This window comes from Stegastes partitus, unplaced genomic scaffold (assembly GCF_000690725.1).
Source record: "Stegastes partitus isolate 25-593 unplaced genomic scaffold, Stegastes_partitus-1.0.2 Scaffold140, whole genome shotgun sequence".
NCBI classification, from domain to species: domain Eukaryota; kingdom Metazoa; phylum Chordata; class Actinopteri; family Pomacentridae; genus Stegastes; species Stegastes partitus.
In genome coordinates this window covers 278,775-302,008 of record NW_007577871.1, presented here as the reverse complement: position 1 = coordinate 302,008, position 23,234 = coordinate 278,775, and the positions used below count along the sequence as shown (strand labels likewise).

At 39.1% G+C, this 23,234-nt stretch overlaps 1 protein-coding gene across 1 annotated transcript; it reads left to right on the top strand.

Moving 5' to 3' along the window:
* Positions 1-483: 483 nt before the first annotated feature.
* On the top strand, positions 484-12,917 carry efhd1 (EF-hand domain family, member D1). The gene is made up of 4 exons (XM_008278978.1): positions 484-848; positions 5,412-5,559; positions 7,039-7,173; positions 9,442-12,917. The coding sequence occupies exons 1-4, from the start codon at positions 565-567 to the stop codon at positions 9,574-9,576; spliced, it is 702 nt and encodes a 233-aa protein (XP_008277200.1). The 5' UTR covers positions 484-564; the 3' UTR covers positions 9,577-12,917.
* The last annotated feature ends 10,317 nt before the right edge of the window (positions 12,918-23,234 follow it).

Genomic DNA, 23,234 nt, shown 5'->3' with positions numbered 1-23,234 from the left:
ACAATAAAATAACAATAAAATGGTACATCATGTATCAGCAATATAACTATATAACGATATATGCTTAAAATGACAATCATTTTTTATAGAACCTTTTAATGGCCTGCTTGTGTGTTAGATATTTAAATGTTTATTTGTTCAGCTTTGTTGTTCCTGTTTCAATCAGCCGTCTGTCTGTTATAGTGAACTTCAAAGTCGCATTCCTTGCTTGTGAACACAAACGCAGCCATAAAGATGATTCATGGAGCATTACTGCCATCTTCTGGATCTCAAGCCAGCATCGTTTTTCTGTTTATTTATCATTTTATTTTTCCAAATGATTGACTGAAAATTAGTGGCGATCATAGATGTGGAAGCCAAATAAAACGTATTTGTTTCAGTTCATAAGAGAAGAAATGTTATGAGCAGGTCAGCTTTGTTCGGGTTTTTATTGTGAAGCGCCTCCAGAGGAACTGTGTTGTGTGTGTTTTGTCGTGCGTGCAGGGAACTTGACAGAAGTGCTGCTGGAAGCTGTCAGGCTCCATTCTGTTTCACAGCCTCACTTACCAGCGTCTTTCTCTCAGCATGGCATCTGAAGAACTGGCGAGGAAGCTGCAGTCGCGACTGGCCGCTACGCAGGAAACTGAGCCGAGGCCGGAGCCCGAACAAAGCCCGGTCCGGCCCAAACCGCAGGAATCCGAGGCAGCCTGCGGCGATTCGTCTTCCGAGCTGTCCGCCAAACTGACCCGCAGACTGGACATCAATGAAGGAAATGCTGCTCCTCGAGCGACCCGCGTCTTTAACCCCTACACGGAGTTCAAAGAGTTCTCTCGCAAGCAGATTAAGGACATGGAGGCGATGTTCAAACGGTGAGGCCAAGGCTACTGCTTATTGTGTCTGTCTGTTTACGCATGTAGCAGCGGCCCGACATGTTTACTTGCAGTTGTGGGGATTGGGGCTGAATGGGCACGCAGGCTGAAGCTCGTGATGAGATTAGGTGCTGCTGCTGACGTAAAGCCTGCAGGTGAAGGGATGCTGTGAGCCCGTTCACTGATTCACAGTGACGCTGACTGCAGGCCCTCTGCACTATGAGCAGCTGCAGCCCGTGTTGTGTCGTGATGAGAGATCTCTGGGCGGCTCTCTTAACCTCGGATGACTCATTCGCTAAGCATAACCAAAAAACAAGCAAACAAATAAATAAATCGTAAAATATGACGAACGAGGGCTGTTTGCTGTTTGACAGCCAAGACTGACCAAACTGATCAGTTACATTTAAAATTTAGGAAACTGATGAAGCGAACACCAAGTGTTCCAAGCTATGCACCAAATAGCCTTTAATAATTACTTAAACCAAACAGTTATGCCATTATTTATATAACAACTAGTCTGACACAGTTTCTTTATTCAGCATTTCTCATGCACAGTGTGCTGCACAGCTGTAAGTGTGCTGACCAGGTCAAGTTGAATTTGTTTGCGGATTATTGGTGCTGGAATCAAGCCAGTAGCCGCCACACCACTTATTGTCATGATGGCCAATTGCTAGTTTAACCCCATAACGCTCTCTACTTGCCCAAAGGTAGCTGCTCCTGATCCAAGCAACCAATGGCCTATAAGAGATGGAATATTGGATTTAGATTTAAGGTGGCAAGAAGCTGAACGTAGTTTAAATGTTTAGTAGGAAAACATCACTCTAGGTATGGTTCTAAAAGGACACTGCATAGCAACATAAAAACATTCTTTCCAAGATGAAGTATGGCAGAGGCAGCATTATCATTTTGAAAGCTCACCATCATTAAGGGAAAGATGAATTCACAAGTATATCAATGTATCATTCAGGATATATCTATATGCTATAATGATGTGTCTGTAAGTTAGAGCAGAGTGTTTTTGGGATTTTAGAAAGATGTAATGGTGCTCCAGCTCGCTTAATTTTCAAAACTAATAAATTAAAGTAACTTTCATAAACACTTTTTGTGTTGCAGTGCATCACTCAGCTTCCATTAAGCATATTAATATAAATTATTGCTTGTAATTTTAATATTTTCAACAATTGTAACTTTACATTTGGACAGCACCATAAAATGGTCAACACACTCCATCGTGTGTTGTGACTGATTTCGGACACAGCCTGGATTGGCGTTTCAGAGTGTACAAGGTCAGGTGACCTTTCCCAGTATGATGAAATAAATGAAGCCAATGAGGGTCAGGCTCTGTGTAGCAGAATAATGACAAACTCAGTTGCCAATTACTTTTTCTGTGCTAATTTTAAAGACAAATACAGCTGAACATACAGTAGAACTGGATTTATGCGGACTTTGTCAGATGACTGCTTGATCAAATAGAAATAGTCGTATCAGCAATACAGCAGCTTCAGACGACTGGGTACCCTGTTGTGTTTGTGTGCCCAGATCAAATGATTCGTTATGTGACAACGCAACAGAAAAATATGTTAATATCAATAACTATACTGCGAATTTGGGCTGCATTGCAACACAATATGTGACCAGAACATGCAGGGGGGATACAGAACATACTATGTATTGCCAAGGCAGCATAGCTAAGAAGACAATTTTGTCATCTGTAACTCTTAAATTACAATTTCTTTTAAAATGGCAATAAAGCAATGAGAAGAACAGAACAGCTCTTATCATGATTTTCTATTTATACTGATTTTGTCCAGTATTATCCTTACCGTGAAATGATGATTTTGTCAGTCTATCAGTCTCTTTCCTTATGAGGTGTTTTCTGCGATACTGCCTCATTCCCTGTCAACTCGAAAGAGAAAGATGAACAGGTTCAGCTGTAGACAGAGGGCTTTCCAGAAACAACCTGGACACACAACTGTGGATTGCTTTCACACAAAAATACTGTTTTAAAATGTAAACGGCTTGATGCAGACATCGACATAGCACAGCCTCACAAAGGTGCTGTAGATTCTTTGGCGAATACCTTGTTTTAGCTAGAATAATGTGGTATGTAGGGTTTCTGTTAAATGACTGCACACATACACCTTTAACTGAATACACATAGTTGCGTATCAGGAAAAGAAACTATGTGCTTGGCCTATCTGGTAGCTAAACAGACTGTGGCTGTGCTATCTCAGACCCTCATGCTTTTAATAATGTGTCCTTGTACTTAGGTTTGCACTGGTGGTTAGTCAGATGACAATGACTTACTGTTTCTTGAGACTATACTCAATGCTTGGACTTTGCATTTTTCCCCAGAAAAATTCCCAAATTGTTTGCCATGTAGGAGATTCAGTGACCCTTTCTCCAATCTCTTTAGTTCCCTTCCTTTGCTGCACTAATCCCATTCACACATTTGGTCCACATTTGGATGGGACATTCACTGCCTCGTGACCTAGTTTTCCTCTTCAGAGAGCTTTTGGCTTAAATAGAATAGAATAGAAAAGAATAGAATATCCTTTATTACTCCCTCAAGGGGAAATCTGCAATGTCACAGCAGCAAAGTGACAGTAGAAAAACAACAAAAATATAACTATAAATTAAAGAGGCAAGTATACACTATATATACAGTATAAATAAGAAAAACAGAAGAACACAATGATACTAAGAACACAAATTTAAGAATATTTCCATAAATGAATTTCACTTGGGTTTATTGCACAAATGCACTGTATATTTCAGTTTTCTGTAATAGGCACTGTTAGGATTTTATTGCCATGAGTTTAGAATTATTTAGAACAAGTTTTAAGTATTTCCAGATATGCCTGTGTAATTTACCAAATGATAAATGGACTGCACTTATATAGCACTTTTCTACCTTAACAGCACTCAAAGGGCTTCACAATGTTTTCTCATTCACACATTCACACACCAATGGTGACAGAGCTGCTATGCAAGGCGCTAGCCTGCCATTGAGCAACTTCAGGTTCAATGTCTTGCCCAAGGACACTTCGACTGTGGAGGGGGCGGGGATCGAACAGCCAACCTTACGATCAGAGGACAACCGCTCCACCACCTGAGCCACAGCCGCCCAAAGTCAGATTTAGTTTTAGTTAAAGCTATTTTTGGTAGCTTTATATTGATAGTCACTGAAGTATAGGAGCAACTTTTACTATTTTGAAGTTACTATGAGCTACATTAGTACCGTGTATTTTCTGTCCTGCTTCTGGAAGCTCTTTGAGCTGAACAGGTCATCATAGGGGAGCACAGAAAGCATGGTAGCAGAGAAAGTAAGTAAGCCAAAAGCTCAGGCAGCCATAACTAACAGGGAAGCTGCAGAACAATGAGGCTCAGACGAGACTCTTACGAGCAATAGGTGTAATCTCCCTCCTGTTTGGCATACTAAACATTTCTATTGACAAAAGTTGTGGGCTTATGCACCATGCTCCCATCCCATATTATCTCCTATGTTATCATCATTGCCAGTTTAGTTCAGTTCACAGCATATGTCATCTCACAGCACTTTGCATACTAAGGTGAAGATACATTTTTGACAGACTATCCAACAAATGCAAAGTTTCCTTTGACTTCCTTTTGAGCAAGCACTTGGCAGCAGTGGAAAGGAACAAAAAAACCTTCCCTTTATTGGGAAGGACAAAAATAAATGTCCTACAGAACCAGGCTCAGGGAGGGCGGCCATCTGCCTTAACACACACACACACACACACACACACACACCAAGATGTGAATTAATGGCACCTCCCCATCCCCTTTTTTGGTACAGCATGGTATTTATTCACCTTGCATGCTGATGAATAGTTGTTTTAAATTGCATACCAGAGTTTTGCATTGATGTAAAGATTTAACAATAACTTGATGTGTACAAAATGTTTTATTCAGGAAAGATTAGTAATAATTAGAAGTAATGAGGGCACAGAGAAGAATTATATTTCAAAAATCTCTCAAGTGTCTTTTATCCATAGAGCCCAAGATTAATTTTGGCCTTAGAGTACAAGGTTTTTTCAGGTAGAGATTTCAAAAATAGTGTGGGGCTTTATCAACAAAGCATTTATATGAAGTATATTTATATACTTTGAATGGAAAATGTTTAAATAACTTATTGTACAACTGTATGTATTTGTATATGCAGTCAGTCTATTTGTACCCAAGTGGAGCCACGGTGAATCTATAAGTGCTTTGATCATGCGGTGTGTAATCAGGCAGGCAGAGTTTGAACTTTAAAGCATCGCTCTCATTCTCACCAGAGCTATTAATTGGTCAGCTTTGCTGTATTGTTTATTAGATTGTATTTCTTTCTTTCTGGCTCACTTGCTTTTTTTTTCTCTCTATTGCAAGTAGGTGTTTATGCACATGTGATCAGATGTAACATTTTTTTGAGATTTCTGGCACCAAAATCCATGTGTCAAGGTGGAAGAAGTTACAGAACATGGAAACATGGCTTTGTGCCGTGCCATCATTATCCTTGCCCATCTAGACCTGACACTGTGTGCATTTTGTGGTTTGTAGGTATGACACTGGTAAAGACGGGTTCATCGACCTAATGGAGCTAAAGCTGATGATGGAGAAGCTGGGAGCGCCACAAACCCACCTGGGTCTCAAGAATATGATCAAAGAGGTGGACGAAGATTTTGATGGCAAACTGAGCTTTAGAGAGGTGAGAGGATGATCTGTCAAGGTTCCATATTGTGTAATTCAATTCAAATGTATTTTTAGAGCAACAATTCACAACATATCATCTCAAAACACTAAGGTGGTGACCTTACAAATTTTAAACCGAAAACAAAGAACCCAACAATCCAAAGGTTCCTTTGGATTTCCTTTAAGCTGGGAAGTAACCAAAAAATCTCCCCTTTAGCACGGATGAATAAAGCCTTTGACAGAACCAGGCTCAGGGAAGGCAGACATCTGCCTCAATCGGTTCGGGTGAGAGTGGGGATAATGGGGATGGGGAACATGGTTGGGGTGGGGATGGCAGGGTAGCAGATGGAGAACAGACAAACAAATCACATAGAACAATAAACAAGCATTGTCTCTTAGCAATCTTTTTTAGTAATAAAATATGTAATAAGTATCTTATGCTCACAGCTTTTATTCTACACCTTCAGGGTTTTAAAAATACAAAACACAATAAAAGTGCATTTTCTGCATATGAGATCTTTAAATAGCGGGTAAATACTTGTACTAAGATGGTCACTCACATAATATTTCCACATAAGAAACCATCTTAAGCACTGTGAAACTAACAACATCATTTTTAGACTTTTATGTATCAAGTACAGTTTAAATGTTGATGTGTGGATGATGTGATAAATACTGCAAATTGTACAATTCAAAGAGATATGACGTATACACAGAGATATAAAGTATGTGTTAATGAACACAGCAAAAGTCAATTGCAGATGGCAATAATACCTGTTGTACAGTATGTCTTGTATTTGCATACACTACAACTTAAAAAAATAGAACATTTTAAAAAATGTCATATTTTTCAGTTTGTTGATTGGCACCCCTCTCAACAACTGATGAGGAAGTTTGAAGGTTGGAAAGGAAAGGGCTGGGATCCTAATTCGACCAAATGTTTGGCCCAGATTATTTGTGGGGTTTTGCAGATCCAGTTCTAAACCTCCCAAAGTGTTCACAGACTCATCAGGTTGCCTTGGTATTTACAAGTTAAAATGAGGATAGTTATGATTACCACGCTACTGGCAGTGGATGCTATTGCCAAGCACAAATAAACATTTTACCTATTAAGGCTAAAATTAACTACAAGTTTAAAACTGATAGTTAAGATCTTACGTCCATTTCTCTCTGAAAAATAGAGAAACCATATTGACTGCATCTTTTGAAATATTTTCTCCTCCAGACTTGTTTAGCCTTCTTCTTCTGTATTGCACCATTCATTTCCAGTCTTTTAGTGTGTGCCTGTCTGAGATTAGAGACAAGAATATCTCTGAAGTTTTCTTTATGTGAATGATGCACCTTATTTCAAAATCTGTTCGGATTTTAAAATTCCTGTAGTTTGAGCCCAGCCTTAGGTGACTCAGTTTGGAACGCAGTAAGGTCACAAGCTAGTCTCAAGAGATGTCATTTTCTTGACTGAATATATATATTTGAACTAACTTCTCTGCTGCAGTTCCTGCTTATCTTTCGGAGAGCTGCAGCTGGAGAGTTGCAGGAGGAGAGTGGTCTGATGGCTCTGGCCAGACTGTCTGAGATCAATGTCTCCTCTGAGGGAGTGATGGGGGCTAAGGACTTCTTCGAAGCCAAGGTATGATGACAGTTTTTACTGTGTGTTTTCTTATACTTAATCTAGCCTGCTTTCAAGGTAGAAAACACACTCACAGACGTATGTTGACCCAAACATTAACAGTATCTTAAGCGCAGCCCGTTTGACGTTGGAGTATTTTTCCATCGGCACACTTTTCCAGAACTCAATGTTCCCTTCCCTTTAAAGCAGGTTTCAGTTGGTCCTCTTCACAAAGATCAATCATCTGCAACTCAGCCGCAGCCTCATCTGTGACTAGTGGGGCTTTCAAACAGTCGGTCTCCGCATTAAACGGGTCAACGATGAACGTAATCTGTGGCCTTTTCATTTGTAGATCACAGAACCGGTTCGCAAAGCTTTCGTGCAGGTTTTCAACCAGTGTTGCATATCTGGCTGTTTGCTTATTCAGGGCAGTGCTGGTGACTTGCCCGCTGGCTTTTAGCAGAGTGGGAAAATGCGTTAAATCTCCCTTTTGAATATGCGTTTTGAACAGCTTCAGTTTGTTAGCAAACGCAAACACACTGTGCACCAGGTCAGGCAGTATTTTTAACTAACCCTGCAGGGTCAGGTTCAGTCTGTCCAAGAGACACAGCATGTCGACCAAAAAGGCAAGATCCATAATCACAGCATATCCACTTGAGGTCCAAGAGCTCGGAATAGTCCTTCTCCTCCATGAACAGTTTCACGTCATCCAAAAGCTCAAAGAAGCGAGAAAATAGAATTAGAATAGAATAGAATTTGAATAAAACTTTATTAATCCCCTTTCCCCTTTCTTGAATTGCCTGTGGTTAAGCACATGTGTGCGGATGTAGGTGAAAAATTCCATCACAGGCTTCATGACATTGTCTAAATTCAATGATTTAGACACGAGTTGCTCCCTGTGGATGATGCAGTAGAAATTCCCAAACTCGGGAAATGTTTGGTCAGCTTTGCACAGCCCCACAAACTCGTTCACAGATCCGATCATGGCTGACGCTCCATCCGTGGCTATTGCAGTTAGCTCTGGTATGGGCAGATTTGCTTTCACAAATGCAGCCATCATTGTTTCTTTCACATCTGTGCCACGGGTTCTGTCTTTCAATGGCACAATATCAAGTAGTTCTTCTTTGATCACACAATCGTTTGACACAAACCCCACAAATATCACCACCTGAGGCTTGTCTTGTATGTCACAACACTCATCCAATGCGACACTAAAATACTCACGTTTGAAGGTCAGACTGCAGCTATGATTCAATAGCCATGTTAATGTCCGACATTCTGTGTTCAACAGTGTGGCGGGACAGTTGGATGTCTGATACCATTCCTTTTAGTTTGTCGTTTTCAGGAGACAAGATTTTAACGTCACTGAGGCATTTTTTAAGGAACTCTCCTTCATTGTATGACTTTTTAACCTGTACAATGTTCCGAGCCAGTTGATACGGTGCAAGCGTTAAGGTCTCTGAGTGCTTTGTACATTTTTGGAACAACTGTATCTGCTTTTCTGCATGACTTTTCAACGTGACCAACTTGTGCTTGCGAAAATCATTGGAAATTCCTGGTCGATGTTAGCATGGAGTGAGCTGAAGTGCTGCTGAAGATTTGAAGCCTTGAAATGCGCTAATGATCCCTGACATAAAAGGCAGAATGGCTTGTCATTGCGTTCAACAAAAAAAAACAAAATTCTCCCATTCTGTTAAAAACGTCCTGTGTTCATCTTCATATTTTCGTTTTGCTGTGCATTTCTTCCTGCTATTTTGAGAGTGAGCTTGACACAATATTCAACAATAAGGTTTTCCCTCCCAAAGCGTGCAACGACGTGTATTTGCGTGACATGAAATTGAACTCAAGCTAAGCGAATGTGCATACACATACACATTTAAAAAAAAAAAACAGGCAAAGAGCTGCATGCGGCTTGTGAGCCACAGGTTGGCCAGGCCTGCTCTAAAGTAAATGTATTCACAACCGGGGACACAGCTATCTATGCAACATTCACTGGTGAATAAACAAAAGTCAATAAATCTAAGAAAACCATAAGCCTCCAAAACAAATGCGAGAACATAAGTCTAAAAGATAACAGTGTTTTCCTCCAGCATCATGTTTCATTTCGATTATAAGAGCTGTTGTTTGATAAAAGACGTGTTTATATACTGTGTCTACTTAGGACAATTTGTCCAAAGATGCCACATAAAATTAAAGCCAGCTGACAGTAAGGCAGTCATACAGGGCTACTTGAGACTTCAGGATGATGTGTGTTGATGTAAAGAACTATTGTCATTTTGTGTTTACCAGGTGCAGGCTCTGTCTGTGGGCAGTAAGTTTGAAGCTGAGATTCGAGAGGAAAAAGAAGAACGCAAAAGACAGGAAGTGGAAAAAAAGCAGCGGCAAGCTGCCTTCAAGCAGCTGCAGTCCACCTTCTGCTCATGACCCTCTACAGAGAGTACATAACAATCCTGACATGCACAAGTCATCGTTACTAAAATTTTAGAAATAGCTCCACACCTCTTACACTGTGTCATCTCTCAGAATGGGGTACTTTAGAACAAAAATAGACAGATGTATCAAAGTAAAAGCTCACTAAAATACTTTAAAATACCTCATTACACATCACAAGCAAGGTTCATTCATTCCAGTCTTCTGCAGCTGTTCTAGAACAAACTATAAGGCAAAAACATTGCATCAGACCTCTAACAAGATACTTAGTGATCACTCCACATTCATGGAGATCTCATAGTTTTCCTGTACATTTCTGTGGGCTTATTTCTTGTGTCCCTCTGTACATTCCTGATTTTTGATTCCAGTTTGGTCATTTTTGTGTCATATGGTCTTGTATAAGCCTCACGTTCTTAACATTAAGTGAACATCTACTCTACAACTTACAATGTAACAAAAATAAGAAATAGATAATAGCATATATTAGTATTAACATAACAGTGTGGAAACATTTCGTGGTCCTTCTAAACTTTGGCTTTTACTTTGACTTTTGATCCAGCTAATTAGGTTATACTGTTATTGACTGCTAATGAATTTCAACATTTGATATCAATCTCATGTCTGCATTCAGTACAGAGCTGATGTCAGGCCGTGGTTAGCCTAGCCTATGTTTATCCTGCCTCTTAAATCTGAATACAAGCTGAAATTAAAAAAACATAAATGATTTTTGTTTCCGCTCTATGCTGGAACCTTGTTGATGAACACAGTCTTCATACAGGTAGCTCCGCAATTCCTCCTAAAACCCATCCACACAATATAAATAAATGGGATGCACCAGTTAACCAGCGAGCTTTAAAGGTAATTAACTTGGAAGTCTGGCTCTGTCCAAAATCAGAAAATACCACTAACTGTGTTCCTGTCAGCTCAAGTGTTTGTGTTTCCACGTGCTGACTCCAGGTCTGTACTGATTACACAGATTTGTGCTTTATATCCATCTTAGCAGCTGACTAAGAAGAAAAGCAAATAAATATATTTAGCAAAAAAAAATAATTTTAAATGTTTCTATTCTGTGCGTAAGTATGGGCCAACAACAGCAGACTGAATTTCAGCGACATTAATAAAAACACGCTATCAAATGAAAGGATGGAGGACAGCTTACATTTAAGCATGCTCACCTGTAACACCAAGGTTTCTTGACTGATTTTTGATTCTCTTAAGTCTTAAATTGAATTATCTCATGACCCTAGCAATTAGACTGTGTTTGTGAGAATTTGAGTACAGTGTAGTTTTATGTTTTATTTTCGACAGCATGCAGAGCAATTGAATAATATATGCCAGAGATTCTAAAATATCTGAATTCAATTTAGCCTATTTTTTATGTAAAACAGTTGATTATTAAAAGTATCCTGCAGGCCTGTGTGCATAATAGGTGACTGCTGTTGGAAGTTTGAGATGAAAGCACTGATGTTTAACTTCTGACTGTAGACCTGTGGTCTTATGTGAATGTCTGACAGTGGTCCTTCCCCTCATTGAGCTTAAGATGTAACAGTTTTTTTTATGTTTTTTTTTTTTTTGTAAAAGGGTACAATAAGCACCATCAAATTATTGTTTGAATAATTTATTGATAGTTGATGCTTAAGATGTCTGAGAAAATAGCTTATGTGATGAGATGTAAAATCACTTGAGTGCCCGTTTAATGTGACAATTCAGCCATTCATGTGCTTCCTCTATCCACTGCAGTTCAATTTTGCATCTATAGCTTAAAGTGCATGTGAGCAGCATCCCAAATATGTGCAAGTAAGGAAATCACAAGATCTTACCAGGACTGTCCCAATCTTAGATCTCAGAGGCTGTTACCACATACTAACTACTTGTACACACTTTGATTTCAGATGTTCTCCTGAAAAGGGATTCATAGCTGTTGCTATGTGAACACTTAATTACAGCCTGCCACAAACTAAGATATGTAGCAGTTCCCACATGCAGCTGTTGATGTTTCAGGGTGAGAACAAAGGTCTAGTGCTGTGTTCAGAGCAAAGCTGACTGTGTCAGACTTCAGCTTCAGTCAAGCTACCCACCCACCCACTTCAGCTCCATATCATGAACACAAAAGGCTTGCACATTCTTTCATGGTGTGGTCTCAGGAATCTTTACCTACTGTTCTACTGGTGCAGCACTGGAAAAAACACAGGTGAGCAAAAACAACGATGGTGGCTGTTATTGGTAGGTTAGCTGTGCAGTTTTGTGGATACCATTAACACAGGCAGGGGCCCTTGATGCTTGAAGTAATAGCTCAGTATTTTAGGAAATATGATTATTCTTATACTATGAAAGAATGAGGTAAGACTATCAAATGATATATCTCATGTTTGTTGATGAGCAGCAGCTGTGTGCTCACCAACTGTGTAGCAATCTGCACTGAAGTGGGAGATGGTCTTCCCCAAACTGTTGGGGAGATCAGTAAATAGTATAGCACAGCATGTCACTTCTCCACAAATAAAATGTTTTTACATTTCTGATAAAAGATGTAAAGTGTTAGACAGTGAACTTTTGAAGTGCTGATAGGCTTTTGAATTAGCTAGGCAAACCACATCACTCTCCATGTCTCACTCACACTCACTCACAGAGTTTCTCCCGACAAGATGTTGATCTGTTTCTATAAAACGAACAAAAATTCTGTTAAAGTAGCAGTGGACAGTCTGCAGTGTTTTGTGATCCAGAAGAAGTGTATGTAGTCCTCTGATCTCTGTGATGACCATGTCATTGGGTTTTGTATGTGTGCATGTGCATGTGTGTGCTGTGTTACCAACTTTTAGAGGGACTGTGTCACAAATATGCAGATCTGATATACACCCAATTTAATACATGACACATCCATGTCCAAATTCTGCTCTGTCCTGAGCTTGATCACTGCCTGTTTCAGAGTTGGTTGACTAATTATCTCCATGTCAGTTGAATTTTGGAACCTAGAATGGATTCAGAAAAAAGCTAAGAAGCTCTGACCTCAGCATAGCTTATTGTAAACAAGGTTCATGTTCCCAGACCTTTTCCTTTTATTTGTATTTAGGCTATAGCATGTTCTCGCTGTCATATAACTAATTACTAAGTGTGTCACATACCTTGCCCAGTATATGTTGTGGAAATGGACAATGTATTTTTTCATGAAGAAATAGTCTATATTGCTATTGTTTAATTAGAGTTATACGTTGCCAAATATGAAAAAGTCAGTAAACTATATTTTTGGGCACTTGTAAATATATTGTGTTGTTCTACTCCCTGTCACAATTGAAATGTTTAACTTAATTGCAATAAAAGAAAAATCTAGAAAAAGTAAATGCGTAATCATTCATTGATATTAATACGAAGTGTAGGGTGGAGCCCACACTAACATGCACTTTGTGAGAGCCGATGTATCAGGTGGACTACTTGTTTATCACAAGATAAAGTGGCACATCCAGGTCATTCATAGTTTTCAGTTCTGTGCTGAGCCAAATGGAGGAACATGCAAAGCAATGATTTCTGCTGTGAGCAAACAGGTCTATGAAGTAGCATATAAATAATTATAGGACATGTCACGAATCAGACTATAGCATTAAAATAGCAATCAAGAAAATGTTTTCCAAATGAATTCACAAGTAAAAGTACTTCATTGCTAATATTTTATTCAGACTTAGCTTGGCAATAAACCTAATCAATTCATTGAAACAATTGTCAAATTGAAGAGATTAACTAAAAATATAGCATAAAAAAGCCAAAGTAAATATTTAAAAATGCGTTAATACTTAAATATTTCCAAATGCATAAATAAATACCAGAACTCACAAGCTGAATTAAGAATGTACAATAATAAGAAAAAGGGTTGTCCTGTCCAGCAGTGACTGACAAAAATTCTCTAAATTTGGCAGGATTGACAGATAGTCATATTTTTTTAGTCATGGGAATTTTACACTCAAAACACATCTTATCGTTGAGCTGGCATCCCACGGTCAGGGGTTATGGTCTCTAACGCTGAGGTCATGGCTTCGAGCCCCACTCATGACCCTTCCCTGCAGGTCTTTCCCCCATTCTTCTCCCCCACCTTCCTGTCTCTGTCTCGACTGTACTATCAAATAAAGGCAAAAAGCCAACAAATTTAAAAAAAAAAAAATCTTATCTGGGAAGCTGGTGGAGGTGGAGCCTAGCCCATCTGACTTGGAGTAAAATAAAGGCAGGGTTCATCCTGGACAGGTCACCAGTCCATCACAGAGAGACAAACAAGCACACTTCCCATTTACACCTACGGACAATTTAGAATCACCAATTAATCAGCATGTCTTTGGACTGTGGGAGGAAGAACCGGTGACAACCCACACAGGCACAGGGGAAACATGCCGATATTCGAACCCAGGACCGTCTGGCTGTGAGGTGACAGTGCTAACCATTGCACCACTGTGTCTTTTCCTAGGGAAAGCATGTGTTGCAGTTCATCCTTCTGTATTCTTATATCATGCAGGTTGGTGAATTAAGCCAACGACCCTGGCGTGCCTCCTGTGGTCTGTTTTACAAGGCAGGTTCAACAAACTCTGAGTCTAGTCCTGAACTCTGAGTTGATCTACTCTGAGATAGGAAACTCTGAGTTTCCAGTTCCAGAACAGCAGATTTGAGTTAGTTTAATCAACTTGGAGTAGTTTCACCTGCAATTAAGCGTGTGCACCACAACTACAAAAAGCCAGCATCTATGGAGCCCTAATTCAATGAGTCACCATGGCAACAGGGAAGCGGTGGGCTGCATTTTTTCCCCCCACTAGAATTGGAAATCTTAATGCGCTCGTACGGCGAGTTTGAACACGTTTTTATAAAGAAGTGCAACACCGCTGCAGCTGCAAAACAGAGGGAGACGGCGTGGAGAACATTGCTGCTCGGGTCAATGCATACGTTTAAATGTCGCCCTTTGCAATCACAATAATATTACAGGAGAAAACTGCTTGAATGGTAACCTATATTAATTTATTTCATTTAGGTGCAATCCCGTGGGGAAGAAGCGCACTGATGAAATATAAAAACACTGTTCAAGTCTGAGGTTGCAATACAGTGTCATTAACAGAATATAATTTTAAATTAATTTCACAGATCTCTACATCATTCACCTGCAATCCTGTGGAACTCCTCCTTGATGGCTCTGACTGGTTTATGTCCAGGGAAAACGACAAAGATGGATAAAAGCTGTTTCTTTGAATTTTAGTTCAGTCGCTTTGTCTGCCAGGAAAAAAAGTAATAATCAATAACACGTGCAATTGTTTCTTGAATCAAATGTCTAACTTTAGAAGATAAGGGCTATATCTATTTTATGGTAGCCATTAAACAAAGATTTAAGGAATGTAAACATGGAAGACTTTAGAGTACGATTTTGAGACAAAAGGTACATTTGATGACAGCAAAATGTGTATGTCCCCTTGCTTTAATGGCTTTGACTTGGCAGATAATTTTCATTTTTCAAATTTAGTGCACTGCTCTATAGTATAGTATAGTATAGTATAGTATAGTATAGTATAGTATAGTATAGTACAGGACAGGACAGGACAGTACAGTACAGTAGAGTACAGTATAGTATATACACTATATGATATAGTATTAAGACTGCCCAGGAGTGTATTATTAACTGATGAGTGGTTCCACATGTGCCCTCTGTTAAAAGACCTTAAAAGTACAAATCTTGCATGAAATTAAATCTAAAAATGTCAGTATGTTCAAAGTTACTTCGTACTACAAATTACATCATCGTCATGTAAAGCTATACTTCTGGGGTCCTGGCATTCAGCCATTGTGCGGCATCCAGACTTACCTCCTGGTAAATGACAAGACTTACCATTTACATCCAACTGCCTTTTAACTGAGATGTGTTTTGGAAAATGAATGACTTTTTAACTAGGATTGCTTAATTTTAAGGTTACTCTTTACTTAAGTGGGAATCATCACAATTACAAATATATCACTGTTTTACAATAACTTACCAGTGATAGGTTCAGCTCTGTCCTTGGTGAGCCTCCAGTGTCCAGTGTTAAAGAGGGGGATGTGGCAGTTAGGGGAGGGGGTGGAGAACTTACGTGACCACTGGCAAGTTCATTGGCATAGCAGGAACAGGGGGTTGTCAGCTGGGAGAAAGCAGGTCTGATAGCTGATGGTGTAGGGGATTGTGGTGGACCTACATAAATGACTGCAGGGGCAGTGGGTGAGGTCAAAGGTCTGTTGGCTGTTGATGAAGCAATGAGTGTGGCCATCACTGCTGTGGATTATAAAGAAGCAGGCAGAGATAGTGAAGCTGTCCAGCTTGTGGAGGTATTTTTCGTAAGGTATAAGTCCTTTCAGGTTCTGAGATCTTAATGGACAAAAGACCCTGATTAATAATCATTATCAATGTGCAATCATTCAAAATGGACTTATCAGCTCTGGTGAAATGAAATCCAGTAACACATCCAGGCTAACCCTTGGAAAGCTTTGGCAGATGTAATTATTAAACTCTGAGAGGGTCCAAAAATTAAACACAACATCTCTGTGAGACTGCCCCTGACAAATCATGTCTCAATATCCCTGGAAAATCATAATATCATGTAACATCAGCATACTGACTCAATCATTTATTTTGTCTTATGAGCAACTGTCTTTAATTCAAAGCTTTATTGTGTCTTTGTAGGCCACGAGCAACACACTTTACATTTCTGTTTCTGGTATGCTTTGAGTACATAATGTCAATATTTGCATTATGTGAACAAGGGCTACCCCATGATGAAAGCAGAGATTAGGATTATTAGGGTGTTTGCTTGACCATACTAGTTAAGAAAGGTCCTGCTTACTGTCCAGGGATTTTCATGAAATCATATAAGTTGCAGTTAATGCACTTCCATAGTCTGTTTTAATTTGAGGAATACAATTGTGTCTTATAATTGATTACTAATTTATGGTAATGGTAGATTAGATAAAAATGTCCAAATGCCGATGTGTGCTTGGGCAAGACACTGAACCGAAAGTTGCTCCCAATGACAGGCAGGTACGTTGCATGGCAGCTCTGTTGCCATTGGTGTATAAATTTGTGAATGAAAAACAATGTGAAGCACTTTGAGTACCACTAAGGTAGAAAGGCACTATATAAAAGAAGACCATTTAGGTACTGGTGGAACCTGAAAACTGCAAGCCAGTACATTGGGGAATTAAAGGCCTGTTTTATTTTGGAAGAGAAAACATTTTAATGACCTAATGAATATAACGTAATCTACTTAATCAACATCTATTCCAACATACAATTTAAATATGACAAGGTGCTAAACAGACTTCGTCATGGCATAAAAGAATGCTTCTGAAATGCATTGCAATTCAGAATGGGTCCTTTAAGGCTTTACAGCACAAACTTTAAACAATGAATAATGAAAATCCTGTCGTGCTTCATTTGCGTGCTGTCCACTAGTCAATATGTTAGCCTAAGGAATTGGATCTACCTTACCAGTGACTGCATATAGCTTACATGTTACCTAATGACGGTGAAATGTCCACTAGTTTAACTAGTTAGAATCTGTTTTACCTTACTAGTTTACCAGTGAGATTAAAAAGAGTTACTAGGCAACGAGTAATGGTCAAAATGTCCACTAGTTACAGTAGTGATGGATTTGATTTATTTCATCTTTCTGGTTAACTAGTGAGGTAGAAAGTATTTACTAGTTAATTAGCAAGAGTCAAACTGTCCATTAGTTGAACTAGTTGGTTTCTTTTGGACTTTACTTGTTAACTAGTTTCACACACGTTCCCTTACTAGTGAACAAGTTCAAAAAGTATATCTGAAAAACTAGTGACACTGACATTTACTTTATTAGTTAACTAGTAAAAGACAGTTTATCTCGCCGCACCAGAGTCTGTCAGCAACATGCACAGACTTTGACCAAACATGTTTTTCTTATATGTAGGGCCTTTCCTTTAACTAGTTAAGACTTACGCAGCACTTGTGAGCAACTATGCACATGTTGGATTTTTTGTCACACTAGTTGATATTTTTGACACACTAGCGGATGTTTTTAGTCTTGCTAGTTTGACAAAATTGCCAACTAGACATAAGCGTGCACAATTATATCACATCATGAGTTGAACTAGTTGCCTGAAGGGAGGGCAAAACTAACGGCCATATCAGCAACAACTGAGAAACCTTTGTGCGGTGAGGAAACAGTGCTAACCACCGCATACCGTGTAGCCTAAGTTACAGCCATGAATAAGGCTTTTCAGATATGTAATCTTTGCAACATACTGAGAATGTTTATAGTATATATAAATAACTAAATTTTTGCAATTCAATTTAAAATTTTGATTGTTACATGAAATTAAAGTCACTTGTTTTTAGTTGGAACTTTTTTGTCATGTTTAACAATTTATAAGGTAATACCTTCATTAGCTCCATTTAGGTCCATGTATCATGTATTTTAAACTTAAGAGATTTGGTCTATAAAGGTTTATAGTTTCATGCAGGTAAACTGATGGGGATCACTGGCAGGTTTGGCATTAATTCCTTATTGTTTGAAAGTCAGTGAGAGAGGACAGGGTAATAACCGACAGAGATTAAAGGTAGTCTATCTTTTTTTATACATACATACATACATATATACACACACACACACACACACACATATATATATATATATATTCAGCGTCCTCCATAGTTATTGGCACCCCTGGTTAAGATGTGTTCTTTAGCTTCTAGAAAATTCATCCATCCATCCATTATCTATACACCGCTTAATCCTCATTAGGGTCACGGGGGGGCTGGAGCCTATCCCAGCCGACTTAAGACGAAGGCAGGGGACACCCTGGACAGGTCACCAGTCCATCGCAGGGCCACACTGAGAGACAGATAACCAAGCACACTCACACAATTTAGAACCACCAATTAACTTCAACATGTTTTTGGACTGTGGGAGGAAGCCAGAGAACTCGGAGAGAACCCACGCTGCACGGGGAGAACATGCAAACTCCACGCAGAAGGATTCCAGTGCCCCCACCGGGACGCGAACCGGCAACCTTCTTGCTGCGAGCCAACAGTGCTAACCAACTGCGCCACCCTGCAGCCCCTAGTAAATTCAGTATTTTCTAAATAATATAGGACCACAATGAAAAAAAAGAGGAAAATTCAACCTTTAATTCAAATGCATTTATTCAGTGTGAAAAAAATCCCACATTAAAAAATAATTCTTTTACATCAAATCATGTGTGCCACAATTATCAGCACCCTTGATATTAATACTTTGTACAACCCCCTTTTCCCAACAATTCATTTGAGTTGAGTTGAAGGTTACATTTTTCTTCAATTTTCAGTGTGAGAGTATGCTTCTGCAATAAACATTGAATTTATTTTAAGGCTTTTAACACATCTTAACCAGGGGTGCCAATAATTATGGAGGGCGCTGTGTGTATATACATATACACACACACACACACACACACACACACACACACACACACACACAAAATTGCCAAAAGTATTTGCTCACCTGCCTTGACTCACATATGAACTTAAGTGACATCCCATTCTTAATCCATAGGGTTCATTATGACGTTGGTCCACCCTTTGCAGCTATAACAGCTTCAACTCTTCTGGGACTGCTGTCCACAAGGTCTAGGAGTGTGTTTATGGGAATTTTTGACCATTCTTCCAGAAGCGCATTTGTGAGGTCACACACTGATGTTAGACGAGAAGGCCTGGTTCTCAGTCTCCGCTCTAATTCATCCCAAAGGTGTTCTATCGGGTTGAGGTCAGGACTCTGTGCAGGCCAGTCAAGTTCATCCACACCAGACTCTGCCATCCATGTCTTTATGGACCTTGCTTTGTGCACTGGTGCACCTTCATGCTGGGAGAGCAAGGGGCCATCTCCAAACTGTTCCCACAAAGTTGGGAGCATGGAATTGTCCAAAATCTCTTGTCATGCTGAAGCACTCAGAGTTCCTTTCACTGGACCTAAGGGGCCAAGCCCAGCTCCTGAAAAACAACCCCATACCATAATACCATAATAATTGTACACTTGGCACAATGCAGTCAGACAAGTACCGTTCTCCTGGCAGCTGCCAAACCTAGACGCATCCATCAGATTGCCAGATGGAGAAGCGTGATTTGTCACTTCAGAGAACATGTCTCCACCGCTCTAGAGTCCAGTGGCGGCATGCTTTTCACCAATGCATCCGACACGTTGCATTGCTCTTGGTGATTAATATAGTATCATTTATAGTATCATATGAATAATATATCATACGCACCACTTTATGAACTTGACGCAGATAGAAAAGAGCATCTTATGAACTCGATGCAGACAGGAGGACAGAGCATCTGAACTTGATGAAGAAGATAGTAGATAAACAAGAGAACAGAGCATCTTATGAACTTATATCATGGACTTGAGGGATGCACTGAAACCGGTAGAGTTTTGCCTTAGATAATTTAATGATTTGTAAATTGACAAATTGTATACATCTAACAAAGAATAAAACAAATCATTATTTTCTAAATCAGCAGTTTCATTTTGATAATTTAATTATTATAAAGAATTGGTACTGGGTATTGGCCATCACAAATAGTGTCAGTGCATCACAAATAGAACAGTCACTATTTTAAAAGAGCTCTTTGTTCGGTAAAGGGGTTTGCCATCTTCCATCTTCAAAGTGAGCAAGAACTCCCTGGTGCTTGTCCAATTCCTAGAACCAACCCTTTGGATCTGGGATTGCGACTATTCAAGATGTCAAACAGCCTGTCTGCCATCTATAAACAAATATATAAATTAACTGGAAGCACTGAAATCATCACTACAACTTAGTGTCAACAGGAATCAGATAGTAAACACCAAAGTATGAGGCATAGTTTGATTTCTCTCCATTTCCTCTGTAGCTATGCTTTTTAAAATTAAATTGCAGCATTGCTTTAAACCTGTAAATCTGCGATGTGACAATAAGGGTGCTTCTGAGGTAAGTATGAGGTAGGTATAAACAGTTTTATCTAAGTTCTTGCATATTGTTGAATTTGCGGAGGGTCATAATTATTTAATCATTCCTGATGCAAAAAAATGAAAAAAAGAAAAGAAAAAGATAAAGGGTTAATCCTGGTGGCATTCACATTTTAACAGCCACCCTTGTTTCGGTGTTACCTGAATAAATTCTGAAGTCGCCTCACAATCTTTGAACTCTACAGAGCCCACGTCCTGCAGGGTGTGGAGCGCCACTGCCACAGAGTTACTCAAAGTCTGAGCAGCCAGGGACACCTGGATTGAGTTCATAAGGAGAAATGAAGAGCACGTTTGCTCTGCAAGATACAAACATCATCAAAAAGCATAAAAACACAATAAGGCCATAGAGTCCATTTCTATTGCAGCTCTCTATACATAAATCATCATGCAAACATACCTTCATCCTCTGATTAGCAAAGTTCATATGCTTATCTGTGACTCGGTTGGCAGCATGTAGTCCACTTTTCTTTTGAACATTGTTCACTTCCAATCAATACTGCCAGTTATGCTTCTAATGGGACTGTATGCCAGCACAATAAGATTGTTTTTCATTGCACACGTCAAATGTAAAGCACCATGTTTTGCACAATTATGTGAATACAATCAAAATGCAGAAAAAGCAAAACAGAGTCAACCAGAGCAAATAGGCAATAGTGAGCGCGTACCTGCAACATATTGTGTGTCAGCTTCAGTATGTGGCAAGCGTCCATCATAACAAAAGCTCGCCAGATGCGGACTTTAAAACTTCACAAAAAGTAAAAAACAGATTTTAAAAAATGCCTCTGCATTTCCATCATACTAATCAAGTACAACTACGTGACTATAATAATAGTAAAAATGTAGAAGAAAAAAACAAAGAAAATAGCTAAAAACATAGAAAGTAGATAGGAGCTGCTGCAACTGGCTGCCACTCTCACGGCGCGATAGCGTATTTTATTTGTATTTTTTAAATTTGAATTGTAGCTACGGTAATAACGTGTGTAAGAAACCAAAGCATTTGTGAATCCGCCAAGATTTCAGCGAGATAAGAGTGTTTACGTTTGTGCAGATCACTCACCTTCCTTCATGTACCACAGGTTCCGCCAGAGAGCTGCCTCGAATCAAGATGTCCGCCGGTGATTCCGTTCGAAACGACACCTTAAGACATCTGGCCTTTATATATAGGCTCGATATGTGTTAGGCAGAAATCTAATGGACAGTATTGACACACATTCTGTGAGGAAGACAGACATATAGCAGAGCCTTGTGCCAGCAGAAATCAGCACTGATTACCAATCACTGATGAGCAACAAGATTACCCAAATGCTGGACACATATCCTCCATGCAGGACAGATTGTAATTACCATAGAAAGAATGTACGAGCTAAATAAAGAAAAAAACCCTCTCATATATTCTTTGCTTAGAAAATATTTATTTCACGTAATGTACACTGTACAAAGACATTGAAGCATGTGAGATACGTTGAGATCTCATTCTTCACAATCACATTTTGTGGAACATTTCCTCACTTATGTCTTAGATTGCTACAGGATTTCTTTTAAACCATATAGGTAACACAGTGATTCTCGTCATATCAACAGCCTTTAAAGGGATCATACTCCAAATACAAACACACTTTTGCTATTCTTCCTAATATAGCTTTCTTTGCTAAATCTAGAGGCATTTATTATTGGAACAGTTGAATGTAATACATAAATTTTGGCTGTGCATAATGATTTAGGCAATGATTTTTCAAAAACAATGGCATTAATATACAAAATAATCAGCAGTCAGTATTATTCTATCAGTCACTAACGAGTCATATGTCATACAGGTCAGTCTAATGTTAGATTAATTTAAGACATAGATGTCTTTGTTCCAAAGACTTCCAATGAATAACTGTAGCAGCTTTATAGTGACAATGAAATTACAACCATCTGATGCCTCATTGTGATTGTTTGATGTTTTTGATGTATTTTCATGTTGGTGAAATCCTTTTGTTCTGTTGCTCGTTCTTAAACATCAGTAGAGGAACTTATCGATCAGCAACATTAATGCCCTTTTACAGAAATGACTGTAGAATCACTGCAGTCTGTCCCTGTCTTTAATGACTCCTGCAAAACTGCCATACCTATTAATTCTGTATTCAGCCATATGGTACTGAGACTTGTCCACTTCATATCACCTTCTCTGAAGTTTTGTATATGCATTTTGTTTACTGCATAGTGCTAATTAGTATATGTTAACACGCTAATGCAAAACTAAAATGGTGACCATGGCGAACACAGTTGTCTTGTTTGCATTTTCTGAATCCAAATTTAAGCACTTCATATGTTCAGGTAATTAAACAATTAGAGAAGATGCAGTTTTAATAACAGCAACTATCTTCTTTAATTGATCCTTTCAGTTCTCTCACTGTTGATCTGTTGATGGTATGTATGGTAGAAATCCAGTGGCATCGAGTCTAAATTCCCATTGTGAACATTTGGATTCAGTAATTGTCATTGTGAACATGTTAGCATGCTGACATTGCTGTGCAGGCACTCTAGCTTTATAGTCTGTGTTGTCTTGACTTGGAATCTGGGTCTGGAGCCAATCCCACTTGACAATGGGTCATTCACAGGGCTAACACAGAGAGAGAGCGAGCGAGAGAGAGAGAGAGAGAGAGA

Coding starts and splice junctions, on each gene's coding strand:
- efhd1 (XM_008278978.1), top strand. CDS start 565: ATGGCATCTGAAGAACTGGCGAGGAAGCTGCAGTCGCGACTGGCCGCT. Junction 849..5,411: donor ATGGAGGCGATGTTCAAACG/GTGAGGCCAAGG, acceptor TGTGGTTTGTAG/GTATGACACTGGTAAAGACG. Junction 7,174..9,441: donor AGGACTTCTTCGAAGCCAAG/GTATGATGACAG, acceptor TGTGTTTACCAG/GTGCAGGCTCTGTCTGTGGG.